General features: G+C 47.4%; 1 protein-coding gene across 1 annotated transcript in view; it reads left to right on the forward strand.

Moving 5' to 3' along the window:
* LOC138752926 (alpha-actinin-1-like) overlaps positions 1 to 27,514 on the forward strand; it is a 187,741-nt gene extending 160,227 nt beyond the window's left edge. Inside the window, exons 4-7 of the mRNA XM_069915537.1 lie at positions 12,128 to 12,214; positions 19,474 to 19,561; positions 26,876 to 26,954; positions 27,359 to 27,514. Coding sequence (XP_069771638.1) covers positions 12,128 to 12,214; positions 19,474 to 19,561; positions 26,876 to 26,954; positions 27,359 to 27,514 — 410 coding nt within the window. The remainder of the gene's footprint in view (positions 1 to 12,127; positions 12,215 to 19,473; positions 19,562 to 26,875; positions 26,955 to 27,358) is intronic.
* Positions 27,515 to 27,983: the final 469 nt, after the last annotated feature.

The raw sequence follows: 27,983 nt of genomic DNA on the forward strand, positions 1-27,983 counted from the left end.
CAACTCCTGAAGACCTGGCAACATCCTAGTAAATCTTCTCTGCACTCTTTCAGTCTTACTGATATCCTTAATGTAGTTTGGCGACCAGAACTTCACACAATTCTCCAAATTTGACCTCACCAATGTTTTATACAACCTCACCATAACATCCCAACTCCTGTACTCAATACTTCGATTTATGAAGGCCAAGATGCCAAAAGCTCTCTTTACAACCTTATCTACCTGTGACACCACTTTCAGAGAATTATGTTTCTGAATTCTGTGATCCCTTTGTTCCTCTGCACTCCTCAGTGCCCTACCATTTACTGTGTATGCCCTAACTTGGTTTGTCCTTTCAAAATGCATCACCTCATACTTGTCTGCATTAAATTCCTTCTTCCATTTTCTTGTCCATTTTTCCCAGTTGGTCCAGATTCCTCTGCAAGCTTTGAAAGCCTTTCTCGTCCATATGCCTCCAATCTTACAGAAAACGTGCTGATCCAATTTCCAAAATTGTCATCCAGATCATTAATATGGACAACAAACAACAATGGTCCCAGCACCAATCACTGAGGCCTCCAGCCTGAGAAGCAACCAGCCACCACCACTCTCTGTTTCCTCCCACATAGCCAATTTTGAATCCAGTTTACAACCTCTCCATGGAAACCTAGTGTCTTAACCTTTTGAACTACCCTCCCATGCGGGGCCTTGTCAAAGGCTTTACTAAAATCCATGTAAACATCATCCACAACCTTTCCTTTATCTACCTTCTTGGTAACCTCCTTGAAAAATTCTAAGATTTGTCAAACTCGACCTACCACGCACAAAGCCATGCTGACTGTCCTTGATCAGCCCTTGGCTGTCCAAATACTTGTATATCTGATCTCTCGGAACACTCTCCAATAATTTACCTACTTTTGACATCAGGCTCACTGGTCCATTATTTCCAGGGTTTTACTTTTGGAGCCCTTTTTAAACAATGGAACAACGTGAGCTACCCACCAATCCTCTGGCACCTCACCCTTGGCTAAGGACAGTTTAAATATTGCCCCTGCAATTCCTACACTAGTCTCCCACAAGATCTGAGGGAATAACATATCCAGTCTGGGGGATTGATCTATCTTTATTCGCTGTAAGGCAGCAAGCACCTCCTCCTCTTTAATCTCTACATGTTCCATGACACCACTGCTTGTTTCCCTTCCTTCCTTGTACACGATGCTATTTTCCTGAGTAAATACTGATGCAGGTTTTTGTCCAGCTACCACTTCCCCAGTCCTGGCACAGGCCTGTTCTTTATTGGTCTGTGCCAGAACACCTCAAGCTGTGGCTGCTGCCTTATCCCTTCGATTGCCATCCTGCAAACCAAACATTTTGCTCTAGTCACAGCTTGTTCTCACCCTTTGGTTAGTCATGTACTGTTTGCAATCTTGGCTCCCCGTCCTACACAAGACAAAACATTTGACATCAAATTCTCTTTTACCAAGGCCTTTTCTTCCGATTCACCCTGAATCACCCTTTTCTAGGCTTCTTGGATTGAATGCTCCATTAATCTCCTTGGCAGCTTCCCACAGCCATAAATTCTAAACCGTACAGCACTGCCATGTGCATCCTGTGTTGGAATCTACCCTCTTCACTCATCACACTCCAGTTTGCTCACTTGTGCTGGCTGTCTGTTCCTCCTCTGGCTACCTGCCTGCTGCTGTGACCTCCAACCAACCAAACCTTGCAGCCATGTCCCAACCCGACTACCCATTCCACTCCTAACAGAATTCCGCCTCCTTATCGCCTCTACACCATCCAATGAGCCTTGTTTCAGGAAGACATCAGAGGTACATTTGTTTTGCACAGAGTAGTTCATGCTTAGAATGCATTTCCGGGGTTGGTGGTGGAGGCTGGTACAATAGGGCATTCAAAAGACTCCTTGATCGTCACACGCCCTCTTCACTCTGCAACTCTCGGGGAAAAAGGTACAGGAGCCTAAAAACAAGCACTCAGCGGCACAAGGACGGCTTCTTCCCCGCTGCCATCAGATTCCTGAGTAATCAATGAACCAAAGACCCAGACTTACTTTGACTTTTCGTGCACTATTTTTATTTATTATTGTCAGGTGGTTCATATAAATATTTCACTATTATGTTGCTACAAAACAACAAATTTCGTGACTTGTTCTTGTCGATAAATTCTGGTTCTGATCCTGAATATTAAACAAGAAAATTGCGTTGGCCTGTGCTTCTCCCTCTCCTCTTCCCCCCCCCCCCTCCCCAAATCCCCCCACATTGTTATTCAGGGCCTGTATATTTCTGCTTATACCTGACAAAGGGCTCAGACCCAAAACGTTGGTTCCTTTTTACTTCCTGAGAATGCTGCATGACCGGCTGTATTTCTACAGCATGCTTGGGTATTGTACTCAAGTCCAGCATCTGTAGACTTTCTTGTTTAATAAATATTAGAGGGTGATGGACTCTGAGGGTGGGACAGGTTAGACTGAGGTAGAGTAGGTTCATTTTGGGTCAGCTCAACACAGTGGGCCTAAGGCCCCTGGCTGCCCTGTATTGTTCAATGTTTCAATCATAATTCAACACCAGCAAACCCAAAGGCTGATAAGCACCAAAATATGGTGAGCAAGTCCCCAGACATTTAAAATATTGGTCATCAGTGCAGTTTAATGGTTTTACATTTCTGGTTAATTGGATTAAAAATGGGCAGCCTGGTTAGTGTCGCGGTTTGTGCAATACTATTTTGTTGTGGCTATCCCTTGAGGTAGAGGATGATGGCCTTTGTTCTGTTGATCCCACAGAGCAAGACATTTATCCCTGTATTGGTTTATTGTGGACTGAATGACGCACTCTAAAAAACACACAATACTTCACAAATCAACCGACTAGTTCCAATAGCGTGGAAACCACGCCTTCACAGCCATTGAGTTCAGAGTAACTTTGTCCACCTGTTCCACCATTGTGGACCTTGTTGGATTGTTCTTTGTCAGGGACCTCACCCTCGACTTAACTGCTGTGGATGACCCTACCAGAACCACGGCTCTCGCAATCTCAGGACCACAAAAGCTTCTCCCCCATGACAAGGTGATGGTTCACGGAGAAGGCAACACTATTAGAGCAGCAGCGGCCCAGGGTTTGAATCTGGGGCTGTCTGTAAGGAGTTTGTACATTCTCCCCATGTCTGCATGGGTACCCTCCAGGTGCTCCTGTTTCCTCCCACATTCCAAAGCTGTACAAAGTTGGTTGGTTAATAGGTCACATGGGTGTATTTATTGCTAAATCTGAAAAAAAATTAAATTATCCACTAAAAAAGCTCTTCTTCTCAGCCAATCAAAAAAATACAAGGAGCTGATTTTGAAGTAAGGCATTATTTGTAATTAGATTATTTTGCTTTTTGAAATACACATATCACCGATTGCCCTGTGAAGGACTTGGCAGCCTTTGTGCATTAGGCAAATCAATGCAACAAAATGTCACGATTGCATGTCTATAAAAATGTTCTCGTGGTTGGAGGGGGTCTAACTGATGTCAAGGTTAACAGTCCTCACACTGGGTTCAGTGTGAAAGGTTGTAATGCCACAGCCTCTCACAACTAGGTATGTCCATCACAGGACACAAGGCAGTATGTGGAATGTGCTCATTTGAGGGAACTTCGCTTGATGCTTGATGGCATAATGGAACTATAGGTGGCCAAACACTGTAAATTTACCCTCTGTAAATGTAATTTTTAAGATTTAAAGATACAACATGATAGGAATGGATTCCGGCCATTGAGATCTGTGTCACCTAATTAACCTACAATCCCGTACCTTTTGGAGGGTGGGAGCTCCTGGGGAAAACCCACACAGGTTACGGGGAAAACGTAAAAGCTCCTTATAGACAGCACAGGGTTCAAACCCAGGACACTGATGCTTAATGAAGGGAGTTTTACTTTTGAAATATGTATTAAAAAAACACGTTCTTCCAGGAATGCATCTCTTGGAATCAGTGGGTGTCTTGGGCCACACAGCCCATGGGCATCTGTGGGCCAGCTCTTCCCAAGGATGTGGTGCAGGTTTTTGCGACAAAGTGGAACACCAGGTGTTCACTGCCCCATTCACATGTCATTGGTAATCAGCCAGGAGGTGTGGCCTCAGAAAGCGAGGCTGCCGTAAGCTGGAGTGTGATCCAGAGGAGGCTCTGGGATTCCAGTGGGAATGTGGGTGAGAGAGCTTCAATGGTTGTTAGCTGGCGGCATTCTTTCAGGAAGATGGTTTCTCTGCCACGTTGTGATGTCTGGCACAGAACCCTCTTGATCTGCCATGGGCTCAGTGCCCCAGCGATGATCCTCATGGTCATGGTCAGCTAACAGGTTCTCCTGATGGCTTGCGAGTGCTGTGCAGTGCCCAAATGTGCTGGAGAAACTCAGCAGGTCATGCAAAGTCCATAGGAAGTAAACGATAGTTGATGTTTTGGGCCTGGGCCCTTTGTCAGGAAATCAGGTGAGTAAAAAGGCAAGGGTGGCGTGAAGGAGGAAGGGGGAGGAGTGCAGGCCTACATGTGAAAGGTCATAGGTAGATACAGATGGGAGGGTGGAAGAGAAAACAGCTGAGAAGTGATTGGAAGAGGATCAAGGGTGGAATGTTCTCTTTTGTTTCTCTGGATTTATCTTCTACAATCAGTGAGACATCTTCATGTAAAATGTGTTTTCTTACACAACAAAGTATTCTGAAATGTTTGGAGACACCACACCTCTGATAGGAGAAGGAAGAGAAGGGGGTGGGGAGCTGGAGGACAGAGTAATAGGGAAACAGAGGGACTTGGGGACGTGGTGAACGGAAACTGGAGATGTTGGTGCCGTCTGGTTGGCGCCAATTGGGGTTGTTCCTCCAATTTGCGGGTAACCTCAGTTTGGCAGTGTACGAGGCCATGAACAGAAATGTCAGCGTAGGAGTGGTAAGTGCAACTAAAATGGTTGGACACAGGAGGTCCTTGTTTTTCACCAGGAAGAGCGAAGGTGCTCAACAAAGTGATCTCCCGGTCTGCGTCCAGTCTCCCTGATGTAGAGGAGGCCACGTCAGGAGCTCCGGATACAGTAGATGGCCCTGCTGATTCACAAGTGGTTTTGCTTCACTTGGAAGGACTGGGGCCCCGAATGGTGGAGAGGGAGGAGATGTGGATGCAGGTGTTACTATGCTGTTGGGTAGAATGGGCAAGGAAGCATGTGTCGCAGATTGGCTTTGGTGTCCCATCCTATTATATGCAAAATCTCCATCTGCTGTAACCTCAGCTCCAATGTTCTAAAGATATTGCTGATGAGTCACGTAGCAGACTCGATGGGCCTAGTGGAGAGTTTCTGTTCTTTTATCTTGTGATCTTGTGAGTCATTGTGCACATCAATGTTCTCTGCTGTTGGATCTTGAGTGCGTGGCTCAGTTTGGTTCTAAGGTTGCTTAGCTTGTCAGGAGTTTGAACGTTTTCCCCATAATTTGCGTGAGTTCCTTCTGGGGATTCTCCAGTATCCTTCCACGTTTCAAAGACATACAGGGTTAGCAGGTTAATTGGTCACGTGGGTGCATTTGGGCGGTGTAGGGTTGTGGGCTATTGTGCTGTGTCTCAGGGAAGACAGTATCAGATGTTTTACCCTTGATCCTTTGTGAATGCCAATGTGTATCAAACGCGCTGACATGAGCTACATAGCGCAGTTTTAATAAAATGTTCTACAGCTTCAAAGAAATGATGAGGTGACATGGCTCATGAACAGAGCTGCTGCTGGAGACCAGACACCAATTCCAACCTCTGTCCATGTGGAGTTTGCACATTGTAAAAACTCACAATGCTGGAGAAACTCAGCTGGTCAAACAATACCCTTTATGTAGCAAAGGTAAAAATACTGAAATGATGTTTCAGGCTTGAGCCCTTCGTCAAGGTGTGGAAGAATGTCAGCAGCCAACCGAACAAAGGTGTGTGGGGGGGGTGGGAGGGGACAAAGGAGAGAGGGGACAGCAGCGAACAGAGGGAGGAGTGATGGTTGGGTGCATGGAGGGACGAGGGGGGGGAAGAACTGGAAAAATTGGAGACGAGGAGGGGAAAAGAAGGCGAGCAAATGAGCAGAAAGCAGAGAAGTCGATGATCATGCCATGTGGCTGGAGGGTTCCCAGACAGAAAATAAAGGTGTTGTTTCTCCAATCTGGGATAGTACATAAGGCCATGGACAGACACACAGTGTGTGACTTAGAATTGAAATGGTTGGCTACTGGGAGATCTCTGTTGTGGATGGAGCAGAGGTGCTCAGCGGAGCGATCTCCCAATCTGAGATTGGTATCACTGATGTGATTTACCTTTGGACTTTGCAAATTCTCCACCTCAGGAGCAGCAGGCCCAAGGGATTCTGGCTGGTCTGTGAACCGCTGCTCCTGGTGTGCAAGAGAATGGAGGAATCTGGGATGAATTGATGGAAACCTGGGGAGAAGAGACTGCAGGGAAAATTAATGAGGGAATGGGATTGCTCTCTGAGCTGGCAGAGATTAGATCAGCAGGAAGGCCTTCAGGAGCCACGGCAATAAGCAGCATCCATCTTTAATGAATACGCAGGTGCTCTGAGAATTGGAAGGACGTTTATCTGGTGAGGTGGATGCCCAGTCGGGGCATTCTTCACCCAAACCATTGCCCGTTTGCAGCCTTGAAACCCGCTTCCCAAAGACAGCAATTTGGATGAATTCAATGAATTTGGAGGCAAGCCGTAAGGGAAGCCCCACCCTCCCATCCCCATCCCGCGGCCTGATGGAGTTCCTGGAGCTCTGACCTCATTGCCAGCTGCTTTCAGATGCAGGTTCTGTGCAATGAGTGTGCCAGTGCTGTGGAGTTCCCTCTTCTCCAATCACCCATAAGGAAAGGCGTTTCTGGTCTTGACCTGTAATCCCGAGTGGGATGTTACCTAGTGTTCTGCAAGGACCTTGCGTGACAATAGCATATTTTGAAGAGGTGGGAATCTGCACTTTGGTGAGAATTCAGTCCGTGAGCCAAGTTAATAGATTATAGAGTGAAGCATGAAGGTCTGCAGAACCTGTTAAAATATAAAGATGCTGGAAGAACTCAACAGGTCATGCAGTGTTCACAGGAGATAAATTTTGTGTTCAAACCCTTCTCCAAATTGCCATCCCCTCTTGCGCAGATGGTACTCCACAAAACCCACACAGAGGCGTTAATGGTTATCCTGCCACCAGCCAGAAAATCTTAGCCATGTGAGGGGTATGGATGAAGTCAATGCAAGCAGGCTTTTTCCACTGAGGTTGGGAAAGACCAGGGCGAGAGGACAGGGGTTAAGGGTGAAAGGGGAAATGTTCAAGGAGAACGTAAGTGGGAACTTCTTCATGCAGAGATTGGGGTAATGTGAATCCAGCTGCCAGTTGAAGTGGTGAATGTGGGCTTGATCTGCACAGATACATGGATGGGAGGGGAATGGGTCCGGGTGCAGGTCAATAGGTCTCGGCAGAATAATTGTTTGGCATGGAATAGATGGGCCAAAGGGCCTGTTTCTGAGCTCTAGTGTCTATGCTTATATCAGAGGCCTGAGGCATCATGCATTGCCGTGAGGCCATTTCTGACATTGCCCCATGTGGTGGCAGTGTGTGGGGGATTGGCATTGGGGATAAAGGTTAGTTCAGAAAATTAGGGCAGAGTTATGTAGGGATGCAGGGTGGGCCAGACTTTGCAAGGGTGCAGCCGTCTGGGTACTGTACTGGGGTGGGAGCGGATTGGGTGTGTGTGGGAGCGGATTGGGTGTGTGCAGCAGTGTGGGTGCTGTACTGGGTGGGAGGGACTGGGTGGGTGCAGCAGGATGGGTGCTGTACTAGGCTGGGAGGGGATTGGGTGGGTCCAGCAGGATGGGTGCTGTACTGGGGTGGGAAGGACTGGGTGGGTGCAGCAGGATGGGTGCTGTACTGGGATAGGAAGGGATTGCGTAGGTGCAGCAGTGTGGGTGATGTTCTGGGGTGGGAGGGGATTGGGTGGGTGCAGCAGGGTGGTTGTTTTACTGGGCTGGGAAAGTTTGGGTGGGTGCTGAACTGGGGTGTGAGGGTTTGGGTGGGTGTGGCAGGGTGAGTGTTGTACTGGGGTGGGAGGGATTGGGTGGGTGCGGCAGGGTGAGTGTTGTACTGGGGTGGGAAGGATTAGGTGGGTGCTGTATTGGGGTGTGAAGGGATTGGGTGTGTGCAGCAGTGTGGGTGCTGTACTGGGGTGGGAGGGTTTGGGTGGGTGCGGCAGGGTGAGTGTTGTACTCTGTTGGGAGGGATTGGTTGGGTGCAGCAGTGTGGGTGTTGTACTAGGGTGGGAGGGGATTGAGTGGATGCAGTAGGATGGGTGATGCACTGGGGTGGGAGGAGGGGATTGTTGGGATCTCCTTGGGCTTTTTGAGCGAGCTCAGAGACAGGCACTCCTTAAAGGACATGAACGAATTCCCTGAGTAAGGCTTGGAAAGAAAACTGTGTGGCAAATGATACGTCTCCACATGCATGTCGGATGAAAACCCCATTGTGGGAATGAGCACATTCCACATCTGGAAGCGCTGGGTCGAATTTCAGGAATGGCCCCACTCTCTTGCAAACTTTCTGATATTCGTACATGAAAAATAATTGCTACATTTGTGATATTCTGAGCCAGGGAATTTCCTGTTCACATGTTTAGCCAGCTTGGTCTGCATTAATGCAGGCGGTTGTTATTCAGGGGGACACATCAGTGCAAGTCACTTGATTACCATTACACTAACCAAAGTCACAAAAATAATCCTGGCATAATTATGGTCCAATGGTAATTAGATTGGCAGAAAGAAGAAATTTACGACTCAATCTTTTGCAGGACGGACAAGAAATCAAGTGTGGACGTTTGATAATCTAAATAGGTTTGTATTGCCAAGTCTGAACTAAGGCAGGGTGCAGTTCTTAAAAGGAAAATGCTTCCTAATTAATTGCATGATTTTTCAGCACCGACACTTGTGATTTCCTCTTAGAACAGCAGGGACAAAGGACGACAATCACTTTAGCATACCAGCGTCAGCATTGCCTACAAAAGGATCACAGACACATAGCCCCCGCACACAAACACTGCCTCCACGAGAAATAGATGTCTGAGTGCTACCTCCTGCTCACATCTTGCAGGGTTAAAGATCGCTCCACTGTTGCCATGGCAGCATGCTGTTATTGGATCTAACAGGCCTTAGTTGATTGCAAATGCAAAGCTGTAATGCAGAAATCAACCCATATCAAAAAGTTAGCAATACCTCCGGCCAAAATTTAATTTCACAGCATCATCTTGGGGTTATTTCCCCCAATTCCCCCCACATATCAACTTGCAGTGCAATTGCTTCTTTCCAACTGCATAAATGGGATATTGGGTGCCATCAGTTTGGTCTCGGTTTGAACTGTTCTTTCTCCCCATTCCATCTTCATTCCCTCTTCTCCCCTCAGCTGTGAAACTTTCTGCATGGTCTTGTACATTTTAACTCATTTCCAAAGGATATTGTCCCCTCTTTGGATAGGTCTGCTGTCTGTGAATGTACATGGAGCAAAGATGTTAGATCCATGAGGAAATTCACAATCAGGGCCAAGAACTGACCAAACAAAGGGGGCCAAATAATTGTGCAACATTTCAAAGCAAGCCTGGATGTCGCTGAACTTGGAGATCGTTACTTTAGATGTTATGGAGTTAAACCGGAAACTGTGCAGATGTTGGGATAACAGTGCAATATGCAAAAGTGCTGGAGAAACCCAGCAAGACACTCAGCATCTCCAGGAAGTGAAGGGTCTGAGCCTTTGTCAAACCAGCCCCGCACCTGAATAAAACGATGGCAGAGGTGCAAGGAAACGAGAGGAGGGAGGAAGGGCCAAGGGGAGGAGTTTGGGCTATCAAGAGGTGATAGGTGGATGAAGAGAAAAGCTGAGAAATGATAGGGGAGGGGGTAGCGCTCTGATAGGAAAGGGAAGGGGACAGGAGGATAGGGGAAGAGAGAGATGGGCAGGTTTAAAGGAATTGGAGAAATTAGTGTTAATGCCGTCTGGTTGGAGAGGGCCCAGGCAGAATACTAGATGTTGTTCCTCTAATTTATGGGTAATCTCAGTTTGGCAGTGCATGAGGCCATGGACAGACATGTCAGTGTGGGAATGGGGTGCAAAATTGAAATGGTTGGCCACTGGGAGGTCCCTGTTATGGCACCAGGCAAAGTGAAGGTGCTTGACAAAACCACCTCCCAGTTTGCTTCCAGTCTCTCTGGCGTGGAGGAGGCCATGGTGGGAGCACCCTCTGCAGTAGGTGACCCCTGCGGGTTCACAAGCGAGGTGTTGCTGGGCTTGGAAGGACTGTCCGAGGACCCAAGTGGTGGTGAGGGAGGAGGTGTGGGTGGAGGTGCCGCATGTCTTGCAGTCACAGCGGTAGGTGCTGAGGGGTTGGGATGAGTGGATGGGGGAGTCCCTGTGGAAAGTGGGAGTGGGTGGGAAAGGGAAAATGCTGGATGCTGTGATGGAGTTTGGTGCTCAGGGAAGCAGCTGCTCTTTTTGCACCTCGGCTGGAAATGGGCTAGAAAGAGGACCTGTGCTTCTAATATTGCAGGGGCTACAACTTCAGGCTTGCATATGAGTGACGAGGTTTGAACCTGAACGGAATGGCCTCGTGGTATATTTTGAGCCTGTTTATCATGAGCTGTTCTTGCAGATAAATTCAAATGGGACCAATAAACTCATAAGAAATTAACGTGTGCCTTGATGACAAACTAATGACTGTGCCTTCATGAGGTGAAACAGGGTTGGGATGAATGTAGCATTTGGCAAACTGAAGCATTTCACAGCTGGACCTCTGACCCGTTCAGGAAATGGTAGCCAACAAACAGGTGCTGGAGGAGCTCAGCAGGACAGGCAACGACCGTGGAGGGCAATAGACAGTCAACATTTCAGGCTGGGACCCTCCTGTCAGGAAGGAGGTCAGAAGGTGGGGGCAGGGGTGGGAGGGGGGAAGAAATAGGTGTAAAAAGGCATTGGGGTGATAGGAGGATGAGGCAGAGAGTTGAGGAAAGGAGCAGTTAGTCATGGAATGAAGGGAAGGGGTAAAGGGCTTGTGGGTGATGGGCTGATAAAGAGGGTGGAGGAGGAAAAAGAGGAGGAGGAACGGGGGCCACAGAGAGGAGAGAAACCAATGGCGGGAGTGGGGGGTGTTACAAAAAGGAAGAGGGGGAAAGTTACTGGAAATTGGAGGAACTATTTCTTGATGACAGTTAAACAGGAAAGACTGCAGCCGCTTTGACTGTAATGCAATACGCAAATGCGCTGGGAAACTCAGCAAGTCACGCAGAGTCCACGGAAGGCAAAGAGATATAACCCATGCTTTAAGCCTGAGTAGAAAGCAGGAACATCCAGTTTCAAGTTGCCAAGATTTGTGGGCAGCATGTAGTGGTTAGCAACCGGGGTTCGAATCCCCCGTTATCTGTAAGGAGTTTTTACGTTCTCCCCGTGTCTGCGTGAGTTTCCTCTGGGTGCTCTGGTTTCCTCGAAAGAGCTGTCATGTGAGGAATGTTTGATGGTTCCTGGCCTATACTCATTGGAATTTAGAAGAATGAGAGGGGATCACAAGATATTGGAGCATAAGTAGGCCAATCGGCCCATCAAGTCTGCTCTGATCTCATTGAAATATTTTGCATGTTAAAAGGCAAGAACAGAGTAGATGTAGAAAGGTTGTTTCCCAAGGTGGGAGAGTCCAGGACAAGCAGTCATAATTTCAGGATTAAAGGGCATCCACTTAGAAGAGATGTGGAGAACTTGTTTTTAGCCAGCGGGCAGTGTATCTATGGAATTTGTTGCCACACGCAGTTGTGGAGGCCAGGTCATTGGGTGTATTTAAGGCAGAGAATGATAAATCAGCCAGGGCACCAGAGGTTACGGGGGGGGGGGGGGGGGGGGGGGCGGGAGCCTGGGCAGTGGGGCAAATGAATCAGCTCCTGATTAAATGGTGGGGCAGACTCGATGGGCTGAAGAGCCTATTTCTGCTCCTACATCTTATGGTATCAGATGACATATAAAGTGCTTTTCCTCCAATTTACATGTTGCTACTGGCCAAGACACGGCTGTGTATAAATATAAAGGAGAGGACCCTTTGTGACGTTGCCTCTTTTGCTGTTTTTGCCTCCCCAGAAATCGTGGATGGTAATGCAAAAATGACACTCGGTATGATCTGGACAATCATCCTTCGATTTGCCATTCAGGATATCTCTGTGGAGGGTAAGTTAGAGTTTGCTCCGAAATCCTTGAGCTGTGAAAGGTAGACGAAGCTCAACGCCCTGTGGCTTCGGTCTTTGAAGGCATCAGAAAACAGGCAGGCTTATTTGTGGTCACATCCTGTCAGTGAATTGGGAAAATCTCATTAAATGATGTTGGTCATTAAATTCCCGATGAGCATTGATGTTATCAGCTGGGAGACTGAATCAGCTTATGTCCATTCTTACCAGCAAGTTCCACTCTCCCGTTCACTTCCCTGTCACCCAATACCTGACGAATTTGCAATGATTTTCTCAGGTGCTGATGAGAATTCAGCAGATTTCTATTCTCTCCCCACATCGAGAATGTGGTCGCCTTGTCATCTTATCGTGGCTCAGTCCTCAGAATAAAATAGATGGCAGAAAATGGCAAGAAAATCTGCAGATGCTGGGGACAAGTGCAATGTGCAAATGGGCTGGAAAACCTTAGCAGGTAACCCAGAAAGTAACCAGTGTTTTGGGCCTGAACCCTTTGTCAGGAATATTAGAAAATCCTGACATTGAATCAAATGCGAATGGCATCTCGAAAAACTGAGAGAGCTATCACGTCAGGGGAAACATGGGTGGCAATGGCGCCATGTAGGATAATAATGGGCTAAGACTACGGTGTGCAGAAATGGCCACGTGACATTAAGAATGTGAAAAGACTTTATGCTGGTTTCCTTTGTATATATCAGTGGTTCTCAACCTTTTTCTTTCCATTCACATCCCACTTTAACTAATCAACTAATCCCTATGCCATCGGTGCTCTGTGATTAGTAAGGGATTGATTAAGGTGAGATGTAGGTAGAAAGAAAAATTTGAAAACCACTGTTTTAATCATCCCTAATTGACTTGTTATGTGCACGGTTTCATAACTCCAAAGGAAATGGGCCAATGACGATTTTTCTCAAGCAAAATATTTCTGTAACAATTGGGTCTCGAGCAGTGATTCTCAACCTTCCCTTCCCACTCACATCTTACCTTAAGCAATCCCTTACTAATCACAGAGCACCTATGGCATAGGGATTACTTAAAGTGGGATGCGAGTGGGAAGAAAAGGCTTGAGAACCATTGTATTTTTATCATGAATAAAGTTTATTTTTGGTAAGAAAATTGCCAAATTTTAAAACCTATACAGGTTTTAAACATGAATATTTGAAAGGTTTTCAAAGAAACAATGTGATGGGGAATTCTAGGCCAGGAAATCTTTGAAATGACAGTATATTCCTGCTGTCAGCCCTGCTGTGGCAGGAAGTTTCCCGTTACAAATGATTATTTAAAATGTAGTTCAGATATTCAAAGAGAAGGCTGGTAACTCTGCAGTGCACAAATGCGCTGGGGAAACTCGGCAGGACACGCAGCATCCCCAGGAGGTAAAGGGTGAGCAACGTTACAGGCCTGGGCCCTTTGTCAGGAACCCTGACCCACTCCTGATTGATCCAGTTGCCTCTGCTAACAAGGCCTTGCACATGGGCGGAAGGGGAACTTTCTTCAGTGTAATATTGAAAACAAGATACTGCTTTGTACTCTGGTCCCTGCCAAATGTGCTCAGGTGGGAAGGCCGTGTGGTGGGCAGGGCTTGCCTTGCTTTGAAACAGAGAACATTACAGCACAGTACAGGCCTTTTAGCCCACAATGTTGTACTGATCTGCGTGAACCTACTCCTCCACAATTTAATCCTTCCCTCCCTCACACCCATAACCCTCCATTTTTCCTACACCTTATTTAAGAGATTTTTGAGTGACCCAATCATAGCAACCTCCACCACCTCTCCTGGCAATGCGTTTCAGGCACCCATCACTCTCTGTTATAAACCTTCTGCCTATCCCTACCCCCAACTTTCCTCCACTCACTTTAAAACAGATGCCCTCTGCTATTTGCTCTTGATGCCCCAGGAAAAGGTTGCAGGCTATCCACCCTATGTAAGCCGCTCATGATCTTCTGTACTTCCATAAATCTTCATTGCTCCAATGACCATTGCTCTCAGCTCAGCCTCCCTTGCTTTGTAGGACTTGACCTGGAAGGATTCTTTCCATCGGCTCCTGCAGACTTCCAAGGCGTTTCAGTTTATTTTGGAAATTGGAGTGGGAGGGCGCTTTCCAGGATCCAGGCCATTCAGCCTCAGGGAAGATGTTGCCCCAGCTCAGGACTAGCTTTGAATAGAGAGTGCCTAGAGGTTTTGATGTCCCTGGAATGCTGAATAGCTGGCAGCTGTCATGCATAAACTCCCATTCTTAATTCTGGGCTATTAATTATTTGTGGCGAGAACCTCCAGCATGAAGCCTCAGGCATATTTGAGGCTGACACATCCACCTTTGTGATCAGGGAGTGAGCCATTGAGACAGGTTATTTGCCTGAACAAGTCTATGTTACAATCCTATGTTACAATTGGGGTGGCACGGTTGGTGTAGCAGTCAGCGCAACGCCATTACTGCACCAGCGATTGGGTCCGGGGTTTGAATCCCGCGCTGTCTGTAAGGAGTTTGTATGTACTTCCTGTGTCTGCGTGCATTTTCCCTGGGAGCTCTGGTTTCCTCCCACCCTTCAAAACATACTGGGAGTTGTAGGTTAATAGGGTGGCACAGGCTTTTGGGCCGAAATGTTACCGTGCTGTATCCCTAATTTGAACATTTTAATCCTTGCAGGCATCCCTGTTCACCTTTCTCCACCTCCTGTGGCACTTCTCCAATCTGAAGTGGTTCTTTCCCTCACCCCTCCACTTCAGAGGCCACCTTCCCTTCACATTTAAGTTTCTTGTCTGTCACTCTGCGCCCATCTATGCACTTTCATCCTTTCATCATTTAAACAATTTTATCCATCGCCTTCTGAGTACTAAAACAAAAGACCGAAATGTTCAACTCTTCCTACATTTCTGCCATTTCCCAAGCCTCATTGTCCTTGCATTGGAGTCTAGTAACTGCACAAACTCACATTGCTGTTTCTGGCCCGACAACCTGCGACTGCACCTTCATTTAAATTAGTTAATTGCAGCACAGTAGAACCTGAATCTACCCATGCCGCCCAATTACACCCAATTAGCCTCCCAACCCTGCACGTTTTGGAGGGTGGGAAGGAACCAGAGCACCCAGGGGAAATCCGCGCAGGTCACCAGGAGATGGTGCAAACTCCTTACAGCGGCAGATTCGAGCCTGATCACTAGTGCCGTCATAACCGTGCTGCCCTCTTCAGGGATATTTCATTGGAGATGATAAGTACTTCTGGGCATTCTGAAGTGGTGAAAGTGTGTAAATACAATACACAAAAATGCTTGAGAAACTCATCAGGTCATGCAGCGTCCATGGGAAGTAAAGGTTAACCAGCGATTCGGGCCCAAACCCATCGTCCAATCCTGTGTAAAAAGGGAGGAAAGGGCAGGGAGAGGAGCCCAGACTCACAGAAAAGAGCCATAGATGGATAGAGAAGAGAAAGAAGCTGAGCAACGATGGGGGAGAGGGTAGCTCTCTATTCGGAGAGGGAAAGGGTGGGGAGCTGGAGGAAAGGAGACAGGGGTAGGGGAAGAGACAGACTTGGGAGAGGGAGGGAACAGGAATTGGAAGTCGATATTCATGCCATTTTCATGGAGAATGCCCAGACGGAATGCCAGGTGTGGTTCCATTATGTGGGTGGCCTTGGTTTGGCAGCGCACAAGGCCATGGATAGACATATCGGCGTGTGGAATTAAAATGGTTGGTCACTGAGTTTCTCTGGCACATTCATGTACTGCCCTTGCATCTGTAGACTTTCTTGTTTAACTGGTAGCCTTTTTTCTCTGTGACTGTGGCATTGATGCTTGTCTCTAGACATTTTGAATCTTGAAAAACCACTTTTGCTTTTGGTGGCACGGAGGTGCAGGGAGTAGAGGCGGTGCCCCTCAACTCCAAGGGCCCACTTTCAATCCCCACCTCGGCCACGACCTGAATGGAGTTCGCACGTTCTCCCTGTGGCTGCACGGGTTTCCTCCTGTTTACTCCCCCACCACTGCCTCCCAGTGGGATGGTGAGTGGTAGAATGGGAGGGGGGGAAGTTGAAGAGAATTGGTAGGGAGGGTTTAGAACACCCAACCCCGACCAACCAATTTTCCCTTGCAACCGTGTCTGCCTGTCCCGCATCGGACTTGTCAGCCACAAACGAGCCTGCAGCTGACGTGGACTTTACCCATCCATAAATCTTCGTCTGCGAAACCAAGCCAAGAAGATATATGGGTCAGCACAACATTGAACACCGTATTGTTCTATGTCTAAGAGTAAAAGAATGAGCGAAGGATTAGTGCAGATGGTTTGACTGAGACGAGGGGAGCCAAAGGGCCTGTTTCAGGTTCCAGTACATAGACAACCAGACAAAACAGGGTTTCTCTGGATGATGATGTGCACACTGTTAGGTCTGCTTTGTTCATGAATGAGTGAGACAAACACCAGGCTGAGTCGAAATCAGGGTTCTTTGTTCTTTATTACCGGATTGTAACACTTGCGACTAACAAAGTTAGTCGGAGAATGCATTCTGCCGTTATCAGCAAAATGGTGATTTTTTATACCCTTGGATACATGCTTAGAACATCATCATATCATTACTTGTCCAATGACTAAAACTGTTGCTATCCTTTCCCTGCTAGCTTCCTGCCTCTCAATCCATCAATGTCTCTCTTATCTTGTAAGTACAAGGATGCATTCTGTTACTCCTTAGTACTGGGTGACTCCTTCTCCGGTCCCATCTCATGATGTTTTACCTAACAGGAGTACAAGGACACCTCCCCTTCTTGTTACTGCCCTGTACAGGGTAACTCCCTACACATTCCCATCTCATGATGTTTTACCTTACAACACACACATACACACAAAGTCCGTAGTACAGAATAATCCCATATATACATAGAAATATAATTTTAAATAAAAATATATGAATATTTGGGAATTATTTCCCTGGTTTACCATTCATCAGTCTCACAGATTGTGGGAAGAGCTATTTCTCAGCCTGGCAATCCTGATTGTGATGCTCCTGTACTTCAATGATGGTAGTGGGTCAGAGATACTATGTGCTGGATGGAAAGGGACCTCAATAATTCTTTGAGCCCCATTTCAGCAATGCTTCTGGTAAATGTGTTGAATAGAGGATATGGAGACCCTGGTGATCTTCTTTGTCATTTTGATGATCCTCTTATTGACTTCCAGTCCCAATGCTTTGTAGCTACTGTCCCACACAATGATGCAGCCGGACAGGGCGTGCTCGATTGTGTTCCTGTAAAATGTTGCCAGGGTGGGGGCCGCCGGCCTTACCCTCTTCAACCTCCTAAAGAGGTTCAGGCACTGCTGTGCCTTCCTGACTAATGAGGAGGTTTCCCATGCCATATCTCCACACCACGTCTCTCGATCACCCTATTTTCCTCATATTTACCTTCTGCAGGGACTGCTCTCTCTGTGACTCCCTTGACCACTCCTCCCTCCCTACCAATCATCCCCTTGGCACCTTCCCCTGTATCTGCAGGAGATTCTCCACTTGCACCCACACCTCCTCCCTCAGCACCAGTTGGGGCCCCAAACAGTCTTTCCAAGTGAAGCAGCATTTCACTTGTGAATCTGCATCCGGTGCTCCTGCTGTGGTCTCCTCTACCTCGGAGAGACTGAACGCAGACCAGGAGATCACCTTGTTGAGCACCTCCGCTCTGAATGGTGCAATAGTGTGGATCCCCAGTGGCCACCCATTTTAATTCCCTGCCCCATTCCTTGCCGACATGTCTGTCCAGGGTCTCGTGCACTGCCGGACTGAGACCACCCGCAAATTGGAGGAATAACACCTCATCTTCTGACTGGACATCCTCCAACTGGATGCGTAAATACTGATTTCTCTGGTTTTCATTAACGCCCCCACCCACCCCCCCACAACTTCTTCCCCCATCACCTTTCCCTCTGATAAATTCTCACCTCGTCCCTTATCACATCTACTTAACGTCTTTTGTTGGACTGGATTCCTTCCCCAATGTTTGAATTCTGGAACTTTCTGAGATTTACTGCTTCTGGCTCATTCTAGGCACATTTAAGCAAGGAAAACACTCATCTGAAAAGGCAGAGATTCTTCGCCCTTACGGCTAAAGATGAACCTTTCTGAATGCTCCATGGCTGGCTCCAAGGTGCCGAATCCAACCCTTCTTAGGGAAGGATAATCGGTGGAGCACTGCACTCCGCCACCTGACCTGAATGTACAGCTGTCAGCAAGCAGCTGGTAAGGGGTGGGCAGATGACACCGTCAGTCCACGACCCATCTCCCCACTCACCCTTCTCCCTCCATGACCCCCTCAAGGCAGAGTTGGTGGGTGGGAGTAGTCGTAGCAGCGGGGGCCATCAGTGGGGGCCTTTGGGGCATCAGGAGCCATCAGTGGGGGACGTCGGGGCAGCAGGAGCCATCAGTGGGAGCCTTCGGGGCAGCAGGAGCCATCAGTGGGAGCCGTCGGGGCAGCAGGAGCCGTTAGTGGGAGCCATCGGGGCAGCAGGAGCCATCAGTGGGGGCCATTGGGGCAGCGGGGACCATTGGGGCAGCTGGGACCATTGGGACAGTGGGAGACGTTGGGGCAGTGTGAGCCGTCAGGGCAGCAGGGACAGAGGCAGCTGGCAGGGGCCATCAGGGCAGCGGGGGCCGACAGGAGCCATCAGGGCAGGGGAAGCTGGAGGGGGCCGTTAGGGCAGGTGCAGGCTGTGACGGCAACACCGGGCCGTTTCGGCTTTCAGACCCGCTTTCTGCGGCTCAAAATGCAGCAGAGCAATGGACGTCTTCCCGACCCATAATCCCCCACGCAGCTGGAACTGTTCTGGGAACCACAGCAGTTCCAGCTACATGTGGGATTATGGGTCGGGAAGACGCACATTGCCCTGCCGCGTATTTATGACAGGTGGCGTAACGGCACCAGTTGCCCGACCTCCATCAGCTACAGAGGGCGTTGCGAGGTGCTGCTCGAAATGAATGCGATGCTGGAGCAGCCTTTTAGGGCTGCTTCTTGAAAGGTAAGTTTATGTTTTCCCTCCTGGCATGAAATGGCCTTTTGCTTATTTCTTGAAAAAGGGCTCAGGCCTGAAACATCGACGATGTATCTAATATCTACCTCCTATAGACACTGAAAAGTCCAGCTGAGTTCCTCCAGCATATTGACTCCAAGTTCTGTCAACACATTCCCCCTGCTCACAGTCTACTCTTGAACAGTTGTTCCCTATCCTCGTAGAGTTACTTTATTCTAATGTCTGTCTCCGATCTTCACAGAGACGTCTGCAAAGGAAGGGTTACTGCTCTGGTGCCAACGAAAGACTGCTCCTTACAAGAATGTCAACATCCAGAACTTCCACATCAGGTAACCCTGTCCAATCCATCGCCCTCCGTTAACACACTCAGGAGGAACTTCAATGTTACCTCCTCAAAATGGTAATTAAACAGGGTAACCAATGTCAGAGAGTGAACCGCTTAACTCACAGAAAGTTCAAAGAGGAGGAAAACTAAATGCAAGTAGAGTGACAAAAGTAAGCGGGAATAATTACGGTAGTAAAAAGAGAGAAATAAACAGGAGGAGGAGAGGTAGGCCAGTCAGGATGATGGAGACCAAAAACAGAAACCTCCTCATGGAGACAGAGAGCACAGCTGACTGAGACCTCTATACCATCCTCACTGGGCTGATGCTGGTGGATTCTCAGCAGTTTTTGGTCCTTGATAAGATGAGCACAGATCATGTGGATATGTTTACGTTCATCAAGGATACTGACAGACTGGAGAGAGGGAAGGCATTCCCATTGGTGAGGAGTCTGAGGACCAGGGAACGTAAAATGAAATTTGTTAAACAAGAAAGTCTGCAGACGATGGGGCCGAGTGCAACACACGTATGTGCTGGAGAAACTCAGCAGGTCACGCAGCATCCACAAGAAGTAAAGGGCAACCAACGTTTCAGGCCTGAACCCTTCACAAGGAGGTGCCTGAATAAAGAGGTGGGAGGGAAAGTGAGGAGAGGGGGGTGGGACATAGCCTAACAGGTAAGGTCATTGGTGGATACAGGTGGGGGTGTAGGAGAAAAAAATTGATGAGGGGAGAGTATATCTCTGATAAGAGAAGGAAGGGAAGGAGTGGGGAGCTGGAAGAAAGGAGGGAGAGGGAAAGAGAGATACTCAGGGAAAGGGTTCAATGTAAATTGGAGGTCGATGTCAATGCTGTCTGATTGGAGAGGGCCGAGGCGGACTATTAGGTGTTGTTCCTCCAGTTTGCAGGTTGGCAGTGCATGAGGCCATGGACAGGCATGTCAGTTTGGCAGTGTGTGTGGATTTAAAGGGATTAGCCACTAGGAAGTCCTTGCTGTGGCAGCAGACAGAGCAAAGGTCCTCATCAAAAAGATCTCCCAGTCAGCAACCATCTCTCTGATGTAGAGGAGACCACATCGGGAGTACTAGATGCAGTAAATCCTCCGTCAGGTTCACAGGTGAAGTGTTGCTTCACTTGGAAGGACTGTTTGTGGCCCCGAGTAGTGGTGAGAGAGGAGGTGTAGGCACTGGTATCACTCTTGTGGTCGTCACAGGGGGAGGTACTGAGGGAGCAAAGTGATTGAAAAAGTAAGGTGAATAAAAAACCTGTAAAACAGTGAGTGGGTAGATTTGGAATGCACAGCCGGGAGCAATAGTGGAGGAGGTTCAGATGTTCAGAATGACAGAGGGATAAATATGCAGGGTTGATGGGAGATGATGAAGTGGATTCTATGCTATTTAAAACAGTATGGACTCATTCCACCAAATGGCCTCATTTTGAGTGTAGGCATTCTGTCACCAGATTCAATTCTGTTTTGTGGGTACTGCTTAACATAATTGGTTTAAAAACACTGCGGGATTAAAATTTCTGGAAAGCCATAAATGCAATCAGAATTAATAAGGTACCCTTAAAAATGACAGTGGACAGTTGCCACTCCTTTCGCTGAAAGAGCATTTTGGCAGATTCCTCATGTCCAGATTTCTTTTGTTTCCTGTTCAAGATCTGATGATACATTAATGTTCCTGCAGATGAGTTTGTTGGCAGCAATGGTGTGTGTGGGCAGAGGTGGCTATGTGTGGGAGAGTGTGTGTGTGTGTGTGTGTGTGTGTGTGTGTGTGTGTGTGTGTGTGTGTGTGTGTGTGTGTGTGTGTGTGTGTAATGGTAGTGGATTGAAGATAGTGTGCTGTATGGACAAGTGTGCGATCCTCCTGACCCATCACTGCAGTCAGGTGTGTAGTCCATTCCCCTCCGACGCATCACTGCAGACAGATGTGTGGTCCATCCCCCTCAGACCCATCACTGCACAGGTGTGTGGTCTCTCCGTCCCATCATTGTGGATAGATGCGTGGTCTCTCTCCCCCTCCGACCCATCACTGCGCACAGGTGTGTGGTCTCTCCATCCCATCACTGTGGATAGATGCGTGGTCTCTCTCCCCCTCCGACCCATCACTGCGGACAGGTGTGTGGTCTCTCTGTCCCATCACTGTGGATAAGTGTATGGTCTCTCCCCCTCCGTCCCATCACTGTGGACAGGTGTGTGGTCTCTCCCCTCCGTCCCATCACTGTGGGCAGGTGTGTGGTCTCTCCCCCTCCGTCCCATCACTGTGAACAGGTTTGTGGCCCCTCAGCCTCTCAATATTACTTGGTAGCTTTTCTTACAATTTGCAGACCTGCTGTATTTTTGTATTATCAATAATAGTCCTAAACTTGTTATTCAGTATAGTCTCTATAACAACCCTTCAATCTGGTGAAAGATGCTAAATTAGGCCACAGTGTCTATTAACAGCTCTTTGTACAATGCATCTTGGGTCATAGTCACCTTGGGACTGTTTCTGGAAGAGGAGGAGCGAGGGGCTCGGGGAGCTGTGAGTGTCAGGAACCAGCTTGGGGAGAGTGCATTTAAAAATGGAGCAGAGGGCAAGTTAAGGGTTAAATAGAACAGTGATTGGTGGGAGTAGTTATAAAGATAAGGGGCATGGACAAATAAATAGAGGGAAGCGGCTAGTGTGTGAGTGACAGAGGCTCGGCTCACGAGGCTTCGGCGAGCAGAGGCTGAGGACGAGCCTGTTTCCTGTCAGGTAAGGCCAGGAAAGATCTTTGTATTTAAATTAGAAATGGTTAATGGAGGCGGCAGCTCCAGCAGTGGAATGCTCTGAATGCAGGATGTGGGAAATCTGGGACACCACAATTGCCCCTGGTCACTGCACCTGCAAGAGGTGCATCCAGCTGCAGCTCCTGGGAGGCCAAGTTAAGAAGCTGGAGGTGGAGCCTCTGGATCATTCAAGAGGCCGAGGCAGTGATGGGAGAGGAGCTTCAGGGAGACAGTCACCCCCAAAAGTCTGGAGACGGGTAACTGGGTGACTGTTAGGAGAGGGAAGGGGAATAGGCAGACACTGCAGAGGCCATTCTCCAGTGAGTATGTTGTTTTAGATTCTGTTGGGGGGGGAGCGATCTACCAGGGACAAGTCATGGTGGCCACATTTTTGTCATAGAGACTGGCCTATCGACTCAGAAGGGAAGGGGTGAGAAGAGAACTATGTTGATTGGAGACTCAGATAGGCAAGTGGATGGTAGGTTCTGTGAATGAGATTGAGACTCCCGGATAGTATGTTGCCTCCCAGGTGCCAGGGTCAGGAACATCTCTGATCAAGTTCATGACATTCTAGAGGGTGATGGCGAGTATCCGGATGTCGTGGTCCAAATGGGGACCAATGACATAGATAGAAGTGGAGATGAAGTCCTGAAGAGGGAATATAGGGAGGTAGGAAAGAAGTTAAAAAGCAGGACCTTAAGAATGGTAACGTCAGGATTGCTGACAGTACCACACACCAGAGAGGGAAGGAACAAGAAGCTGTGGTAGATGAATGCATGGATGAAGAGTTGGTACCAGGAGCAGGGGTTCAGATTTCTGGATCATTGGGATCTCTTCTGTGGAAGGTCTGACCTGTAAAAAAAGTTCAGGCTGCACCTGAACTGGAGGGAGATCAATATCCTGGCAGGCAGGTATGCTAGAGTTGTTGGGGAGGGTTTAAACTAGTTTGGCCAGGGTGGGGGGGGGGGGGGGGGGGTGGGAATCAGAATGTGAGGGCAGAGATTAGGGTAGAAGGAGGACAAAAGCATGATGCTGAGTTCTGATTTGGTGTGGAAGGACAGGCAAGGGACAAAACATGGGGGTTTTGAGGGGTTGAAATGTGTCTATTTCAATGCTAGGAGTATCAGGAATAAAGGGGATCAACTTAGAGCATGGATCAGTTAGTGGAACTATGATGTAGCTGTTACTGAAACTTGGCCGGAGGAAGGGCTGAAGCAGATACCAGGGTTTAGTTTTTTTTAAAAAGAATAGGATGGGAAGTAGTAAAGGGGTTGGGGGAGTAACATTACTGGTCAGGGATGGTATCACGGCAATAGAAAGGGAGGACGCTGCAGAAGGAGTGTCCACTGAGTCAGTGTGGGTGGAAGTCAGAAATAGGAAGGGAGCAATCACTGTGCTGGGAGTGGTGTAAAGGTCCCCAAATAGCCCTTGGGACACTGAGGAGCAGATAATTAGGCATATATTGGAATAGTGCAGGAAATATAGGGGTGTAGTTATGAGTGATTTCAACTTCCCTAATATTGACTGGCAAGAGGGATAGAAGGGGCTGAATTTGACAGGTGTATACAAGAAGGATTCCTGATACAGTGTGTAGACCAGCCAACGAGAGGAGAAGCCATACTGGATCTTGTTCAGGGTAATGAACCTGGTCAGGTGGTGGACCTCTCAGTGGGGGAGCATTTTGGTGAGAGTGACCACAACTCCCTTAGCTTCTGTGTTGCTATGGAAAAGGATAAAAACAGTCAAACTGGAGAAGTGCTTAACTGGGGAAGGGCTAATTGTGAAGGGATGAGGCAAGAACTAGCAAGAATAAATTGGAAACAGATGTTCAAGGGTGAAAGCACAGAAGTCATGTGGAGGAGGTTTAGGGACCACTTGTGCTGGGTTCAGAATAGGTTTATCCCACTGGGACAAGGAAAAGGGAACCATGGTTGCGTAGCAGGTGAGGCAGCTCATCAAGAGGAAGAAGGAAACGTACATTAGATATAGGAAGCAAGAAACAGGAAGGGCTCATGATATGGTAGCCAGGAAGGAGCTTAAGAAAGGTCTTAGGAGAGCTTGACAGGGGCACGAGAAGGCCTTAGGACGAAGGCGTTCTATGCATATGTGAAGAACAGAAAGATGACGAGAATGGGGCCGCTAAAGGATAAAGGAGGCAACACGTTCCTGGAGGTGGAAGAGATTCGGGAAGTCCTAAATGAATACTTTGCTTCAGAGAGAAGAACCTTGATCAGGGTGAGGTCAGAATAGAACAGGCCTGTGCATTGGACAATGTGGAGATTAAGGAAACAGATGCATTGGATCCTCTTAAAAACATTAAGATTGATAAGTCCCCAGGATCAGACATGATGTACCCCAGGTTGCTGTAGGAAGTGAGAGAAGAGATAGCTGGGGCAGTAGCTACGATCTTTGAATCTTCTTTGGCCACAGGGGAGGTGTCAGAAGATTGGAGAATGGTAAATGTAGTCCCCTTGTTTTAAAAAGTAATAGGGAGAATCCTAGAAATTATATACAGGTGAGTCTTATGTCAGTGGTGTGCAAACTATTGGAGAAGATTCTTAAGGATAGGATCCATGAGTATTTTTTGAAGTCCAGTTTACTCAAGGATAGTCAGCATGGCTTTGTGAGGGGAAGGTTGTGCCTCATGAGCCTAATTAAGTCTTTTGAGGAGGTAGCAAAAGAAATTGATGAGGGTGAGGCAGTAGATGTGGTCTACATAGATTTTAGCAAGGTATTTGACAAGGTTCCCCATGAAAGTCTTGAGGCATTTTGGCTATGTGGATACAAAATTGGCTTGCCTGTAGAAAGCAGAGAGTAGTAGTGGAAGGAAAGTATTCTGCGTGGAGGCTGGTGACTAGTGGAGGGGCCACAAGGATCTGTTCTGGGACCCCCTGCACTTTGTGATTTTTGTAAATGACCTGGATGAGAGTTGGAAGGATGGGTCAGTAAGATTGGAGGAGTTGTGGATGGAGCTGAAGGTTGTTGAAGGTTACAGGAAGATATAGACAGGAGGCAAAGTTGGGCAGAAAAGTGGCAGATGGAGTTCAATCCAGATAAGTATGAGGTGATGCATTTTAGAAGGACAAACCAGAGGGTGAGTACAGGGTTAATGGTTGATTACTTCCACAAACGAGCCTGCAGCTGACGTGGCAATTACTCCTCCATTAATCTTCGTCCGCGAAGCCAAGCCAAAGAAAAAAAGGATGTACCTTGGGGTCCAAATGCATACATCCCTCAAGGTCACCGAACAGGTTGATAGGATAGTTAAGAAGGCCTATGGGATGCTGGGCTTCATTAATAAGGGGATTGAATTCAGGAGGTCATGTTACAACTCTAAAAATCTCTGGTGAGACTACACTTTAATTTTTAAAAAAATTTAGACATTCAGCATGGTAACAGGCCATTTCAGCCCACGAGTCTGTACCGCCCAATTTACACCCAATTAAACTACATCCCCAGTACATTTCGAATGGTGGGAGGAAACTGGAGCCCCCTGGGGAAAACCCACGCAGACACGAGGAGAACGTACAAACTCCTTATAGTTAGCGCAGGATTCGAACTCCATTCCCAATTGCTGGTGCTGTAAAGGCATTGTGTCAACCACTACACCAACCATGCCACCCCAACTTAAGAGTATTGTATTCAGTTCTGGTCACCTCATTACAGGAAGGATGTGGAAGCTATGGAGAAGGTGCAGAGGAGATTTACCAGGATGTTGCCTGGATTGGAAAACAAGTTTTATGAAACAAAGTTAGCAGAGCTGGGGCTTTTCTCTTTGGAGCGTAGAAGGATGAGAGGAGACTTGATAAAGATCTACAAGATTATGAGAGGCATAGATAGGGTGGACAACAAGCACCTTTTTCCCCGGACAAGATCAGCAAACACCAGACGACATGAGTACAAAGTGAAGGGAGAAATGTTTAGAGGAGACATCAGGGGTAACTCCTTTACGCAGAGAGTTGTGGGGGACTGGAATGCCTTGCCAGGGATGATGGTTGTGGAAGCTGAAACTTTGGGAGCATTTAAGAGACTCTTAGACACATGGAAGGAATAAAAATAGAAGGATACAGGGTGGGGAAGGTTTAGTACTTTTTTTAAGGAAGGGATATATAAGTCAGCACAACATCAAGGGCTGAAGGGCCTGTTAGTTGAATGAATGATATTCTTGAGCTGCACCTTGCACCAGTTTCTGCCCAAAGACATCTTGTACTTTTTTTGAATTCTAAGAGCTGATGAGTTGATGTATATTTGAACAACAGAATCATTGTATCCGGCGCAGACCCTGTGCTGCTATCTGAGTCAAGAATTTCCCCGCATATGTTCCCTTTAAATATTTCACCTTTCACCTTAACCTACCACCCCTGTACATTTTTTTGGAATGTGGGATGAAACCCACGCTGGTCACAGGGAGAACGTACAAACTCCTTCCAGATAGTGGTGGATTCGAACTGGGGTCGCTGGCACAGTCATAGTGTTGCACTCACCACACCGTCCCTTTTGTTACCCTAGAGAGATTTCTCCAAGTGTGTTGGTGAACTAATGTAATTTCCTTCTGTACTCTGTTTTCAGCTGGAAGGATGGCCTTGGGTTCTGCGCCCTTATCCACAGACATCGGCCAGAGCTCATCGACTATGCAAAACTGAGAAAGGTGAGGATTCCTGTGTCTGTTGTGCATTTGTTATGTAAATTCATACATTGGGACTGTTATAAACTGAATTTATGTTTGTACATTAGAGCTATTTATAAAGTCCACTCCGAAAAACTGTGTTCACAAGGGAAATGATTCTCAGTGAACGTTTGGAATGTCAAGATTGAGCTAAAAATGAAAAGAACCATCATAAAAAGAAATATTTATTTTACATTTTATTTACAACATGCTGGAGTACCTCAGCAGATCAAGCAGTTAAGGTAAAGATACATAACCAATGTTTCGAGCTTGATGAAGCGCTCAAGCCCAAAACATCGGTTATGTATCTTTGCCTTTGCTACATAAAGGACACTCTTTGACTTGCTGAACTTCTCCAGCATCCTGTGTTTTTACTTCAACCCCAGTATCTACAGAATTTTGTGATTTACCACATGGTTGAAGCTGATTCTGGCCACATGCTGCCCAATTACACTCCCGTTTATTTTGAAGGGTGGGAAGAAACCAGTGTTTCTGGCGGAAATCCACACAGAGTGAAACATGAAAGCCTGCAGACACTGTGATTGTGGTAAAAACACAAAAGGCTGGAGGAACTCAGCTGGTCTCTCAGCATCCATAGGAGACCAAGATATACAAGATAGATAACCAATGTTTCAGCCTTGAGCCCTTCCAAATTATCACAATACCCCAAGATGGAAAAAGAGATAAATAAATAGAAAATGATAGATTAATAGATATTCACGGGTGCAGAAAAATTATATTTCAATAGTACAGACAGATCTTGTGGCGGTCCCGGATACGGGTTTATTAGGGTTGGACGAGGAGATTCAGAAGCCTGAAATCTATCAAGAAAAAAACTGTTCTGAACCTAGAGGTGCTGGCTAACCAGTAGATTGGCCGTTCAGTGAACCAATTAAGGAAGCCACGCTTTATGGCGTTCACACTGGACCACTGTTAATCAATTGTGTCCTTTCACACTCATCACAAAGTATCCCCGGGATTACAGCACAGTATGAGCCCTTGAGCTCTTTT

This window comes from Narcine bancroftii, chromosome 2 (genome assembly GCF_036971445.1).
Source record: "Narcine bancroftii isolate sNarBan1 chromosome 2, sNarBan1.hap1, whole genome shotgun sequence".
Taxonomy (NCBI): Eukaryota; Metazoa; Chordata; class Chondrichthyes; order Torpediniformes; family Narcinidae; genus Narcine; species Narcine bancroftii.